This window comes from Arachis duranensis, chromosome 4 (genome assembly GCF_000817695.3).
Source record: "Arachis duranensis cultivar V14167 chromosome 4, aradu.V14167.gnm2.J7QH, whole genome shotgun sequence".
In the NCBI taxonomy this organism is placed as follows: Eukaryota; Viridiplantae; Streptophyta; class Magnoliopsida; order Fabales; family Fabaceae; genus Arachis; species Arachis duranensis.
The window spans coordinates 107,264,763-107,279,572 of NC_029775.3; the positions used below are offsets into that span (position 1 = coordinate 107,264,763).

General features: G+C 33.7%; 3 protein-coding genes across 3 annotated transcripts; 1 reads left to right on the top strand and 2 right to left on the bottom strand.

Annotated features, from left to right (window-relative positions):
• Window positions 1-460: 460 nt before the first annotated feature.
• Window positions 461-1,030, bottom strand: LOC127746686 (uncharacterized). The gene has a single exon (XM_052260663.1). It carries the CDS (start codon window positions 1,028-1,030, stop codon window positions 461-463), a length of 570 nt encoding a protein of 189 aa, XP_052116623.1.
• Window positions 1,031-5,499: 4,469 nt separating this feature from the next.
• Window positions 5,500-9,104, top strand: LOC107485617 (ATPase GET3A). Its single transcript, XM_016106157.3, has 7 exons — window positions 5,500-5,900; window positions 6,724-6,848; window positions 7,347-7,497; window positions 7,718-7,828; window positions 8,048-8,186; window positions 8,293-8,408; window positions 8,656-9,104. The coding sequence occupies exons 1-7, from the start codon at window positions 5,640-5,642 to the stop codon at window positions 8,830-8,832; spliced, it is 1,080 nt and encodes a 359-aa protein (XP_015961643.1). The 5' UTR covers window positions 5,500-5,639; the 3' UTR covers window positions 8,833-9,104.
• Window positions 9,105-9,988: 884 nt separating this feature from the next.
• Window positions 9,989-13,702, bottom strand: LOC107485618 (digalactosyldiacylglycerol synthase 2, chloroplastic). Its single transcript, XM_016106158.3, is given in 5 exon segments — window positions 9,989-11,148; window positions 11,791-12,140; window positions 12,243-12,509; window positions 12,798-13,158; window positions 13,536-13,702. Coding segments are annotated over 4 exon segments (1,518 nt in total). The 5' UTR covers window positions 13,095-13,158; window positions 13,536-13,702; the 3' UTR covers window positions 9,989-10,544.
• Between the last annotated feature and the right edge of the window lie 1,108 nt (window positions 13,703-14,810).

The window sequence follows — 14,810 nt, forward strand, 5'->3', positions numbered from 1 at the left end:
CTAATGTCCAAGTGATTGATGATTGGGAGCCATTGACTCTAGTTCTCACTAATTGAATTAGTGGAGAGTTAGGACTTATGGACTAGGATTGATATAGCTCATTTGACTTTCCTTTACTAACTAGTTAGAGGATGATTTAATGAGATTAATCCTTGCCAATTCTCATATTGTGGTTAGTGATTAGGATAGAGATCCTTGACCACCAACCCTTGCCAAGACCTTTTTAGGCCTTAGTTTACTTTCTTGCCATTTATCTTTCATACTTCTTATCAAAACCCCAAAATAATTCACAACCAATAACAAGACACTTTATTGTAATTCCTAGGGAGAACGACCCGAGGTTCAATACTTCGGTTTATAAATTTAGGGGTTTGTTACTTGTGACAAACAATCTTTTGTATGAAAGGATTATTGCTTGGTTTAGAAACTATACTTGCAACGAGAATTCATTTGTAAAATTCTAAACCGTCAAAAATCCGATCGTCACCTGGCTGACTTCTTCATCGTTGATGTATTCTCTGGCTACACTTTGGATCTCCTGCATTGTCCACACCGACTTTGTGGTGAGGTGCTTTCTGAAGTCCTCATTTAGAAGTCCGTTCGTTAAGCACAGGTTAGCAACCGAATCCGTCAGCCCGTTGATCTTCAAGCACTCGTCGTTGAACCGGTCTAGATATTTCCTGGTCGGCTCACCGGACCTCTGAGTTATTCCAAGCAAATTGATTGGGTGATTTGCCTTTGCGATTTTGGTTGTGAATTGGGCTAGGAAAGCGCGGCTAATGTCCGAAAATCTAGCCATCGAGCCCTGCGGGAGGTTATTAAACCACCGTATCACATGTCCCACCAGACTGACCGAGAAGGCGCGGCACCTGACCTCGTTGCCTACCCCTTCCAAATTCATTCTGGCCTCGAAGGCCGTCAGATGTTCCTGTGGGTCTTGAGTTCCATCATACCTCATGTCCGTCGACTTATCAAAGTGCTTTGGTAGCCGGACCTCGAGGATGGAATGGTGGAAAGGGGTTGCCCCCATGATCACAGGTCGTCACGCTCTCGTCATTCTTTCTCCATCGTCTTCCCGATCTCGCCTCGCGGCGCGAGTTCCTCTGGGTCGGACGTAGATGAAGGGGTCATGTCATCTTCTCGGGTGTTCCTGGTCCTCCCAGCTACTTTCTAATTCCGATCTTGAGGTGGGAGTACGCTGGGAGCGGCTTCTGTGAGAGGTTCTTCCCCGACTCTCGGGAGACGGGGAGTAGTTGGGATCGAAAGTTTGTTGACGGTTCTCCTGATCTGCCAGCTGGCGCTCTAGGTTCTGCACCCTATGGCGCAGTTCCTGCATTATCCTGGCGCTATCACCGCCAGTTCTCCCAAAGGGCGTCTTTCTTAGGCTCATGAATGTGGCTCAGTATGTCGCGGGGGGACCTCGATCGCTCCCGAGGAGAAGCGACGGAGGCTGCCCCCTCTAGGCCCGCTCCGCGGCCATGGTCTCCTGGACCATGTACGATGTCCATTTAGGCGAATCCCCACAGATGGTGCCAATGTTCGGTAGGTCAGGTACCGGACGGTTCGGAGGGATCCTCGGATGAATAGACGGGGTGTGGCCTGGGACCGAGTTGCGAGAGTGGAGCTGGAGTAGCCGACGTTCCGAGCTCTTGATGTGGAGAGAAAAAAGGGGGGGGTGTCACCTGCAAAGACACTCCGACGCTCTAGTCAGCCAAGTGTGTAGACGAAGAGTGAGAGAATGGTATGTGGTATACCTTGAGGGAGGGGTAGGGCCCTCCCCATATATACCGTGTCAGAAGTGGGCTCTGCAAGGACAGACTCACCTTCCTCGAAACTTCCTCACACAGCTATAGTGGAGAGCTGTCAAGGACGCGTGTCCGGGTCAGGTAATCAGTGGGTTGGGTCGACCCGCAAACGGTCTGGGCTGATCCGTAACAATAGCCAATTAGAATCATAGTTTATTTAAAATACGTTGAGTGCAGGTATGGATCTAATTTCTTTAAAATAAATAATGATATGGGGAAAATTGAAAAATAATTAAAAAACCGAAAAGAATAAACGTGTGATGGTGGCTAATATTCTGATTTACAAAATTTAAAATTTTTGGTAAGAAGATTAACGAATAATTATGTAATATTGTTTTAAATGCACGGAAAATCCAGCCAACCAATATCTATCTATTTTTATTATGCATAAACCTCTACATACATACAAGTAAATTAACTAAACACGTTCAACAAGCTAAGTCATTTATACTCACGCACCAATTTTTTTTTTTTGCATCTCTGCTGCACATATTTTTTTTTCTTCTTGCTGCACTTTTTTTATTCTTCTTTTTTGTCACTCCTGATACTTCCTCTTCTGTTTCTTCTTTTTTTTTCATTATTTTTCTCTTTTGTTATCGTCGTCGTTAACATCACCTCCTCCTCCTCTTCTTTTTTTGTCATTGAAATTTCTTCTCATCGTCCTTCTCCTCCATCATCTTCATCATCATGATCATCATTGTTGTAGTCATCATCATTTTCTTCTTATGCATATTGTCTTTATTGTTATAGTAGAATTTTTGTCATATTGATGGCGTTGCCTAGTCCAAAATTGATTTGAATGTGTTTTTGTTGATAATTCAGTCATTTTTGTGTGTTATTTTTAAACACTGTGTGTCGTAATCATTAAAAAAATATTTCTGTATATTTATAGCAAAATTTCGGTGTAAAAACTAAGAAATTTATGTGTTATTATTAACAAATTTCAGTATATCTATATTCTGTAAGTTCTGCATAATTCAAAACTCTTCTTCTTCCTCCTCATCATCTTTTGCTGTTGTTTCTTCTTTTTTTTTCATCATCATCATGATTTTTTTAATTCATCTTTTATTTTTTGTTTTACCTTCTCAAGTTTATTCTTGTTTTACTCTTTTAACAAGAATAAAAACAAAAAAAAACACATAATGTTATAAAATTATTTGAAAGAAGATGAACATACATTCATTCAACTAAAAGAAAGAAATAAATAAAGAAAAGAAGAAGAAAAAAATGCAATAAAGGAAATATGTTTATGCATTTGTAGTAAAATTTCCGTGTAAGAATTCTAAATCTGAATTATTATTATGATTAATCTGTTCCATTTTTGTTTCGGAAACATTTGGAAAACCTTCGGTGTATTTTGAAAATATTTCAGCGTATTTTTAAAATTTTTCGGTGTATTTATATTCTGATAAGTTCTGCATAATTCAAAACTCTTTCTCTTTCTCCGCTTCATCTTCTACTGCTACTTCTTCTTTTTCATCATCATCATTATCATCTTTTTTTTCTTATTCATCTTTTTCTTCTTGTTTTGCCTTCTCAAGTTTCTTCTTGTTTTACTCTCTTAATAAGAATAAAAAAATCAAATAAAGAAGAAGAAAAAACACATAATACTGCAAAATTACTTGGAAGATGATAAAGCTACATTCATTCAACTAAAAGAAATAAAGAAATAAGGAAAAAAAAGAATAAAAATGCAATAAAGAAAATATTGTTATGCATTTGTAGCAAAATTTCAGTGTAAAAGTCCTGAAACTGAAATATTATTGTGATGAATTTGTTCCATTATCATTTCGGTGTATTTTGAAAAATTTTTAGTGTATTTTGGAAATCTTTTGTTGTATTTTGAAAATTTTTCGATGTATTTGTTTTCTGATAAGTTCTGCATAATTTAAAACTCTTCCTCTTCTTCTTCCTCCTCATCATTTTCTGCTGCTGCGACTTCTTCTTTTTTCATCTTCATCTTTTTCTTTTTATTTATTCATCTTTTCCTTCTTATTTTACCTTCTCAAATTTTTTCTTGTTTTACTTTTTTAACAAAAATATAAACAAAAAAATCAAACAAAGAAAAAAAACACATAATACTGTAAAATTATTTGGAAGATGATGAACCGACGCTCATTCAATTAAAAGAAAGAAAGAAATAAGAAAAAAAAGAAAAAATACATTAAAATTTTTTTTATACATTTGTAGCAAAATAAGAATTTTGAATTTGAATTATTATTGTGATGAATTTGTTCCGTTCTCGTTTCGGTGTATTTTGGAAACTTCTAGTGTATTTTGAAAAATTTCATGTATTTGCATTTTGATAAGTTCTGCATAATTCAAAACTCTTCCTCTTTGTTCTTCTCATATTCTATTGTTGCTTTTTCTTCATCTTCTTATTTCATTTAAGACACATCTTTAGATGAATAATATATATAGAAAGATGGAATAAAAAAGATAATAGATCAGAAAATATATACAAGTCAATAGTTCAAAAAGAACATGTCTCCACAAAAAATATATGACAAGAAGAAGAAAAAAATTCTAACAAAAATCGAAAATAAAAAGAGGACAAACGTCGTATAAAAAGACTAAGTCCATTCATTGAAACAAATGCAAAAATAAAAAAAACAAATAATGATATAATTTTGTACAATTTTAATATTAAAAATTTTTGTATTACAAAATATTTTAAATAAAAAACACACCAAAATTTAATATTAGTTTGTATATATATTAATTAATTTTTAAACAATATAATACTTATTAAAATATACTATATATCATCACTAATTTATTATTCTGCACATCACACGGATCTCACTTTAGTTATCCATAATTTTATAATATAATCTTATTTAACTTCTATTATTTTTTTTTAGACTAAAAACTAACCAACTACGAATCTAAATTCCAATAAACTGACTATTTGTTTAAATGGACAAATCAATATATTATTCGACTAATTTAAATTGATTATTTGACTTTTATTATGAAATATCTAATGTCTTTCAACTAAAATTTGAATAAATAATTTAAGAAATTGAGACGGTCTTTTATTTTTATCAATTTAGACATTATTAAAAAAACGAGTAATTTTATTTAAAAAAATTTAACTCTTCTTTAACATTTTCGTTAAATTTATGATTGAAATATTAATAATGAATACAATTTTCAAAGTAATTTTTAAAAAATTTTTAGTAGAATATTTTAATTCTCAACAAATTTTAATAATTAAATCAGTATTTGAATTTTTATTTATTAGACAAATTGATTCTCATATTAAATTATTCGTCTATATAAAAGGGTTAATCTAAAAATTTTTAAAAAAATTTAAAAACTATTATATCTTTATCAAAGAATAATTCGTCTACATTTTTATGAGATTGAAAATATTACTTAATTCTACATTAGTTTATGAATATTTCAATGGATAAACTAATTTGTCCCAAAATTTAAAATTTGCCATGCTCAAGCATGATTGATCACTTAGCAAAAATTAACAAAAATACACTTTATTATTATATTTTTAAATAATTTAAAAATATTTTATTAATAACAAAATTTAAAAAATATTTTTATGAACGGGGCAAGATAATTCAAGTATACTTTTTTGGTTTATCCTTGATTTTTTAGATCTTAATTATTTTTAAAATTTTATTTCAATCAGTACAAAACACAATGGTCTTCTTTCTGGCTATTCTCTCCTCTTTCTCTCAACTGCGTTTTCGAATATTCCATCAAAGCCAAAAAAAAATAAAAAAAAAAACATAAATCAGAGAAGAAAGAAAGAAAGGAAAAGAAAGAAAGAAAGAAAGAAAGGAGGAGAGAGAACACAGGAGTAGTGTGGCCATGGCGGATCAGCAGAATTTGCCAGAAGGAACGGTGCAGAACATTCTAGAACAAGAAACTCTCAAATGGGTCTTCGTTGGTGGCAAAGGTGGCGTTGGCAAAACCACATGCAGCTCAATACTCTCGATTCTTCTCGCCACTGTTCGCGACTCTGTTCTCATAATCTCCACCGACCCAGCTCACAATCTCAGCGATGCTTTTCAACAGCGATTCACAAAGACTCCAACTTTGGTCAATGGCTTCACCAATCTCTATGCTATGGTACCAATTAGAGCTTCCCAATTTTAGTGCTTTATGCCTTATTCGTGTGTGGTTTTCCTTTTTCGGACTCGATTATCATGCTGTTAGGTCAAATTTCTGAAATTGAGTCGAAGCTGAATGAATCAATGGCCCTGGGAATGGGGACTTGTGTGAAGAGAATTTGCAACTTGCAAGAGGAGTTGCTTATGCTCCCTGAATTGAGATCTGTAGAAGAAAGCTTGTTGGTTTTGATTGTTTATCCAAGCAAAACACATACTTTATGTATTGTTTGTTGCTGCTGCTGTTATTTTCTATTTTGGAACTGGTGGTTTTGTGGATTTATAGTGGTTGTGCCTTTTATAGGTGTGTATGAGATATGCAATGTTCGCAATGTTCATGCTTTTTAGGTTGTTGCAGTGGTTTTCCTGTCTAGTAAAGGATTCAATTTTCACTTTTTATTGTTCAGAGAGAGATTGGTGATATAAGAAGAACATTTGAAGCTTAGTTTTGTGTATGATCTATTGTGTAGCCATGTTGTTACTTGTTAGGTTAGGTATTAATAGTTTTTTGTATGAGTGTAGAAAAGCAAAGCCTTTTTCCTTTGGGGGTATAGCTATGATGATTCTGTTGTCATCGATGAGTCAATTATTTATCTGAATGATTAACTATTTCTCTTTTACTAATTCAGGTTACATGATTTGTCTCTCTTGGACCTTTTATTAATTACTGAGTGCTTCACACTTGAATCATTATTTGTTTGGGTTTTTTTTTGTTATCCAAAATGATCCTATTTTTATTTCATTCATCTTGGTGTTAGTTTTATCTTAATTGTTTTCCATTGTAGGAAGTGGATCCCACTGTTGAGCATGAGGATGTGGGCACTTCTGAAGGGATGGACGGTCTGGTCTCAGAGCTAGCAGGTGCAATACCTGGGATTGATGAGGCGATGAGCTTTGCTGAGATGTTGAAGTAAGAATGATGTCATCTTTTTATTTTTTATTTAACTACGAAAATATGACTTGATATTATGTCTACTATCGAATTATTATGATTGATATTTTTGATGTCATGCGTGTAATGTTTATGACGGTAGAATCAATTAGTTGGTAACCCATATATGAGGATTGGAGTCCTTCAAATGCCAAACAGAAAGAATAGAAGTATGGCAGATTACATTTTCTCATCAATTTCATGGGACATTTATGAATATACAAATTTTACAATAGTGAATGTATTTATTGCCAAGCTTAGAATGTTGAATCTTGACACTTGATTTGTATTGACATTTCTGATATTTGGCAAAAGAAAAATCCAATCTCTTGAATGCATACTTGATTCATCTAGAAGTTTGTTAAATACGTGTGGTGCTCCTAGTATTTTTTTATTCTGATTTAAACATCCCTTATTAACTCAATTCAACTGTTTCTTTACTCTTCACTGTGGATTGATCTATCTTAATCGATATAGATTGGTGCAGACAATGGATTATTCCATAATAGTTTTTGATACTGCTCCAACTGGCCACACACTCCGACTCTTGCAATTCCCATCAATTTTAGAGAAAGGTCTTGGAAAAATGATGTCCTTGAAAAATAAATTTGGTGGTTTATTTAACCAGGTATGATTAAGGTTTATGAATTCCTTTTATTGCCTTGACTACTAAACAATTTGTGAAAAGTTCAATATTCTGGACCCTTAAATATGTATATTCCATGCAGATTTAACTACGAGTCTGTGACTATTCTATTTCCCAACACCAAACTATTTGGATTATATGTTCAGAGTTTGCGTGCCTTCACCAGTCATGGAATAATTCGAATTTTGTTCTTTCATCACAGATGACTCGCATGTTTGGAATGGATGATGATTTTAATGAAGATGCAGTTCTTGGGAAGCTTGAAGGAATGAAGGACGTGATCGAACAAGTTAATAAGCAATTCAAAGATCCGGTAAGATTTTGTCCCCTCATGTGGAAGGGTGTTTGAACTTATGACCTCCAGGTCACGATGCAACAATTTTACTATTGCACCGAGGTTCAGCCTCGTATCTCCATTTATGTAAAATTGAATCTTTAATGCATAAAATTTTAACCAGTTGAACTGTTGAAGGCTTTCCAATCACCATATCTGCTTATTTTCACCATATCTGCTTATTTTCCTTGATCACAGGACATGACAACTTTTGTCTGCGTTTGTATTCCGGAGTTCCTTTCATTATATGAAACAGAGAGATTGGTTCAGGAACTTACAAAGTTCGAGATTGACTCACACAACATCGTTATTAACCAAGTAATATTTGAAGACGAAGGTAGTGTGTTCCCATGTCTTTGATATCTCGTTATGTCTATTTTTAATTTCTGTTTGTCTTGCATTATGAATTATGAGTATTCTTGCCACTTTTTATATGTCTGTAGTTGTTGAATCCAAGTTACTTAAAGCGAGAATGAAAATGCAACAAAAGTATATTGATCAATTTTACATGTTATATGACGACTTTAACATTACCAAGCTGCCATTGCTCCCAGAAGAGGTTAGTTCTCATGTCCTTGAGTTAATAACTTTAGGATTTTGTGAAGGGGAAAGTAAAAACATTAAAGACAATAATATCCTATTTTCTAATTCTGTCTTCTTTTTGCCTTCTTGTTCGCAAAATCTTAAAAATAGAAAATATTGAGAATGAAAACAAGCACCAAAGTGGACTTAAAATTTTGCTTTTGAATTCAGCTGATTTTTGTGAACTTTTATTAAATCTTTGATCAACTATGGGATCTTTATAGGTTACTGGGGTCGAAGCTCTAAAAGGATTTTCCAGACATTTTTTGACACCTTACCAACCATTATCTAATAGAGATCAAGTAGAATGGTTAGAGAGAAGAGTATCAGAATTGAAGGATCAGTTACAAGAGGCTGAGGAAGAATTGAATACACTCAAAAAGGGGAAGCAAAAGGTTTGATGACCTCTTTTCATCAATAGTTATCATTGTAAGCTTTTTTGGTTTTCAAGTTTATAAACATAGATGAAGCTTTCATATTAAGTCGATTCATTTAGTTGAATAATGTTGCTTCCTTGTATCTTCCAAAGTCATGGTAGTGCTGTTTATTTGTGTGTTGGATTCTTTTGGTAAGAAATTATTAGCTAGGCAAAGTCATACCATAGCATGTTTTTTGCACTCAAATTGTTATTGACTTCATTAAATTAATTTCAATGATAACTGCACTTCTATTATTGATATTCCAACCCTATGCATGTCACATAAGGATTTACATGTATGCTATAGACTCTATTTAAAAATTACTCATCTCTTTTAGAAGACATTACTAGAAACACATTGGTTATCAACTACTAAGAGAAATTAGGTGAGCACTTACATGCAGTTGTTTTCATGTGAAGTTCATAGTTGAGAACCATTAGATGATAATCTAGTCAAACTTGTCAAATCATCTAATAATTCTCAAATATCAACTTCATATGGAGACAACTGCATACGAGTTTTCATCGAGAAATTGTTGCATATTTTTGAAGCGTTGTTATTTTATTGCTTTTTTTCTTTTTCTTTTTATAACCAAAGACATTCAAGAGAGGAGTTGAGAGTTGAATGGATAGTCTCAAACTCAAATGAAATGCAGGCTAAGGTCCAAATTGCTAATTGTTTTGTATTCATATAGGATGTATATGATTATTCATTTTGATAATAACAATATATAAATTTGGAGAATTTATTTGGCGAAGAATAGAATTTGGTGCAAAGTGAAGATTCTCACTAATTTGTAGAGAACATGGGCATGTTCATGATCCTTTTTCTTTTTCTATTATAAAAAGAACAATCTTCACTCTTCTTTGAAAGATATAATGCACCATAGCATTATTCATAGATTTGTAACTTAATTGGTTAAATCACTTTTTAATTTTTCGAAAAATGCGCATATTATTGAGTCCAAAATTAGGGCTATTCAACGGTTAGTTCAACTCGGATTTGGATTAATATGATATCAGAAACAAATAAAATCTAAAATCTCACCAATAAGATAAAAAGAAAAATAATTTTTTAAAAAATACAAAATTTGCCATAAGAGAGGAAATTCTCTTCATATATGTAATAGAAATATATAATAGATTTCATGATATTTACTGAATGATCTTTATCAATGGCAGCAGAACATGCCAAAAAGCCAAGGGATAACTTCCATAAAGCTCATGTAGTGAGTGTAAGTTTTGGCAATCGGTCCCTTGCTCTTCACAATAACATCAGGACTATGTTTTGATAACTATACCATACAATAGAGATTTTAATTAGCATCACTCAAATAATATTCATTCTGTCATAATAACTTCTAACATTAACACTTTCAAACAAATCACATTACCACCAACTCAACTTTATTAAAACAAAATTTCAAGCAGCTGCTTTATTAGTGCCTTTTGCTATACTGGCTTTGAACTAAACAATGAGAAACTCAACAATCATCCAACAAATGAAATAGTTAGAACAAACTAATTTTGCAGCATTTTCATAGCCATAGAAGGTTTAGCCTAAATCAGCACTAATTTAAAACCTGCCTATGCTATACGAGGATGCTACCTTTACAAATAAAATTCCAGGCATGAATTCCTTTTTCCCCAAGTAACAAGGAACAAGAATTTCGCCGAATTATAAACCTCCCGATATCAATTTGGCTGGGCTTGTTTCATGGGAGTATTAGTCGTTCCAAGGTCCTTGCGTAGCACTTCATCTGGTTGCAAGCTATCTGGAGTTGCACCGTCTTGTTTCTTGGGAGTAGTTTTCTTGGGAGTATCAGTTATCCCAAGTTCCTTGCGCTGCACTTCATCTGGTTCCAAGGTATCTGGAATGGCACCAAATATCCTTCGCGAAATTTCATTCCCGGAAGCCACATGATGAACAAATGCCGATGCGTCCTCCATCCTCTCCTGCAGACTCATTGTGGCAGACATATAGTTTGAAGTAGTTCTTGACAGTTTTCTCTCCAAGGGCTTGTCAATTTCAGCAGTCTTAAGAAAACGTTCGGTGGCAGCCTCCCAAGAAAGGTCATGTATATGAGCGTCAGTGAGTTGAGCAGGCTCAGAGGCCAGTGCCTTATGTATGAGTTTAACAAATTCATTGCCATCGTTGAATGTCCAACAGTTCGGAAACTGCTTGAAAAAGTCGTTTGAGGTGTGGTTGGCACACACAACGATTTTTCCCATTGCTAAAGCTTCAGCTGTGGTTGTGCAAACCACATCTGTTGTGCTTGGATTTATAAACAATTTGTAACTGCAGCAAAGGAAAAAAAATGTTGATATACACATGTTCTTAATAGAGGAAGTTCAACTATGAGGTGACATGAGATTGCAAACATAATCAGTCACAATGACTTTTAAAGCTTTAAAAGTAATTGCAGTTCTGTATTTTATTTTGATGAATCAATTATAACATATTATGACACATTTGCATCTCACTAAGGGTGTTTTTGTGTGTTCTGATTTTGGAAGGAAATGAAGGGAAGAGAAGTGCTTGAAGTGGAAAGCTCAATCTGTTTTATACTTCAGATCCTTCCCTTCCCTCCCTTTCTTCAAAATCAAACTCACAATAGCGTGTGGCGATAAGTCATGATGATGAAAAGTAATCCCCTATGAAAAGCTGAATTAATACGAAATTTCCCAACTCCATTGCCTAAATCTCAGAGAGTAAATTTTTTGAATTCATTAATTTCCAACTAAATAATAACAATTAATATATAAATTTGATAAAAATCCGATTGAGCAATGAATATCACATCAGATTTCCATTTTTTTTCTTTTCCAAAATACACACCACAATATATCATGTTATCAATAAGCAAAACCTTCTATAGTAGATCATCTCAACTAAAATGAAGCCAAAAACATAAGGCGAGCAAATCAGTAGGGAACTTACTCATGAAATTCAGGGTCAGCGTGATCACGCGCCGGGTGAACTCTAACTGGAAGTTCTAACTTTTCGGCAGCTTTTTTAACTTCACCCGAGTCCTCTCCACTGCCAACTAAGTCAACCTCAAGCCCAGCTAATTCCTTTTGATGAACACGAAGAAGCTTTAACAGCTCCTTGTAGCCTTTGCTCCATATCATCTTCCCAATAAAGTATGCACCTTTGGTAAAGGCCTTCTCTCCATTCTTTTGTTGTTCCCTCTTTTTCTTGCCAATGGCAATGAATTTTGGATTAACTCCATGTACATTACAAATGACGGAGTCAGAGTAATCCTGGGTGGCACCTGATAGTCTAATTACCTGAAATTATATAGCTAATTAACTCCAAGAAAACAAGCATGCAATGCTTGCAAGTGTAAACCTTTTTTCTTTATGCAAGGCCTTGAGGATATAATAAATTACCTTGTGACAGTATATACCAACAACCCAGTTGTTTAGATATTTCAGCAGAAATGCTTGCACAGTTCCATTCTTCTCTCGCTTCACATATTCCAGATAATTTGTGTGAATAATTCCTACAACTAGCCTGAATTTAGTCTTCCATCTTTTCCCATGGTGATACCATGTCAGGTGCTCGGGCTCCTCAAGAACAGCAATATCTGCCTCTTCATCTGGGACAATTTCTGAAATATCTCCCACAGGAAGAATGCTCCTTTTATCTCTCGAAAACTACATTATAAATGAATCATGCATTAGCAACTACATACTAAATCATAAATTAGCATCACTACATAGCAATAAGGCATCGTGATAGCTGGTTATAAAAGCAAATAGGAACAGAAATGGGAGAATTCTAAACAGTGATAGATGGTTACAATCTATGAATTGGATGACTTGAGAGACAAACATATTGGTCGAAAATATCAGTTATGAAAGATCGCATATCCCCATTTAAAACATCCTTTATAAACCATTTAAAGAGAAAAAAAACAACAGATTCTGATCTCCAAATTGCACATGTGCATGTCATTTATGTTGATTTTGTGTGTTAATTTTAAACTTTGGCACAAAATCGATTCTCTCTTCGAGCCATTTACGGATATATTGCTCTTGCTCCGAGGGTGAAGCATATGTAATCTTGTTGGGGTATACTAATCCTTGATCTTTCAAAGATAGCCAAGGGATCCCCAAAACTACATCTCTTTTCCCATCTTTGGCAAAATATGCAGCGCGAAACAAAGGGTTCACAGCTGTTCCTGTTAGCCATGGAAGGCTAGCAGTGGTGAAAATTGCAATATGCTGTTTCTTTTCCATCTGATTTTCAGGTTCAAAAGCAAAATCTCATCCTACCTCAGAAAAATCACTTTAATTGCTTTAACTGTCATAGAGAACAAACATTAGCCTGCATTTATGTCTTAAAACATAGATTATAATAAAAGTTAATTAATACTCATCAGTAATTTTTTATCTGCTTTTTCATTTCTATTGAAAAAAAAAATGATCAGTGATCACTAATTAAGAAACCATTAACAAAAGTCAGACCAAAAAGAGAATCAGAAAAAATCAGGACTCATTTCAATACCGAAACACACCTAATTGGCACTCACAGATACCAGTTTTGGCCCCTTGTTGTTTTTCCAATCTCGATTACCCAAAAAATTCAGACTTTACATATAGATATAGAAACAATTGAAGAAAAATGGAATAATCTTGATGGCGTAAAAAGTAAGAGATTGTTCATAAGCAAAAATGTACCTTGAAGAAATCAACAAGAAAGGGAGAATGAAAGTGTTGTGGTAAAGGAAGGGACTTGAAGCTAGCGAGAGAAATTCGTGGAAAATCAATGGCGGAGTAAAGAGAGAGAATGTTGAAAACGCAAAGGAGGAAAGAGAATATGCTCGATGTGTATCGAAACGGTGACGTATGGCCTAGTCAGCTTTTCGAACCGTTAACGGTTTTCTACCAATTACAATTTTACAGTTAGTCCCCACAAATTATTAAAAAGAAAACAAAATAATGGGTTAACCGACCTAGTGTAGTAATCTGTAATATCCAACCCAAAGAAAAAAAGAAAAGAAAAGAAAAAAAAACTAGTGTAATAACATTTTCTTTTTTAAAAGACAAACATGTCTATTAATCTAACTTCTTTTTATTATTAATTTATCACATTAATAAAAATAATTAACCTTAAAATTTATTATTTAAAAAAATTTAAATATTATTAGTATACTAAAATTAAATTATAGAGTATAAATTTTAAATAATTAATTTTATTGTATAAATTTTATTGTTTTAGGTAGAAAACTCTAAAAATATCTAGGTAATTTTAAACTGTATTTAATATGTTTTTAAAATTTTATTTTAATATAACTAAAACTATATTGTATTAATTAAAAATGATATCATTTTATGTATTGAAAAAATATACAAAATATATTTATGATATAATCTTACATAATAAAACACAATTTATCTTTTAATTTCTAGATGATACGAGTAGAAATTACTCGATAGTCGATATTAATATAAAGTCAAAGATATGTTCTTTAAGTAACCCATCCTTTTTATATATAGCTTAGGGAGAAATAAGAGCTAATAGTCAATTTCGTTTCTGAAAATATTTTTGATCTCTATTTTCGTCTCTAAAAGTTAAAATTAATCAAAAACGTCCTCCAAAGATACATTAGTAAATCACGTTCGTCTTTCCGTCATCTCGGTTGCTGTCAGGGCAAACGGCCGCTTACGTGGTCCGTTAACTGCCAAAGTGGCAGAGAAGCAGGACGACGTCGTTTTGGTGGAATGCGCTACTAGCGTTGAAACGGCGACGTTTTGTCTTCTGAAGAGGGATTCAAACGTTGCGATGTCTTACTCCTGTCTCATATTAACCATCGTTCTGTATTTCGCTCCAAAACGTGTCGTCTCCCACAAGATATGCCCTAAGCGTTTGACGAAAGCTCTGCACCACCGCGACAAGGATCGTTAGTGCTGCTAGACGATTACAGTAGAGAGGCTTTGACCGTTGAATGCAGA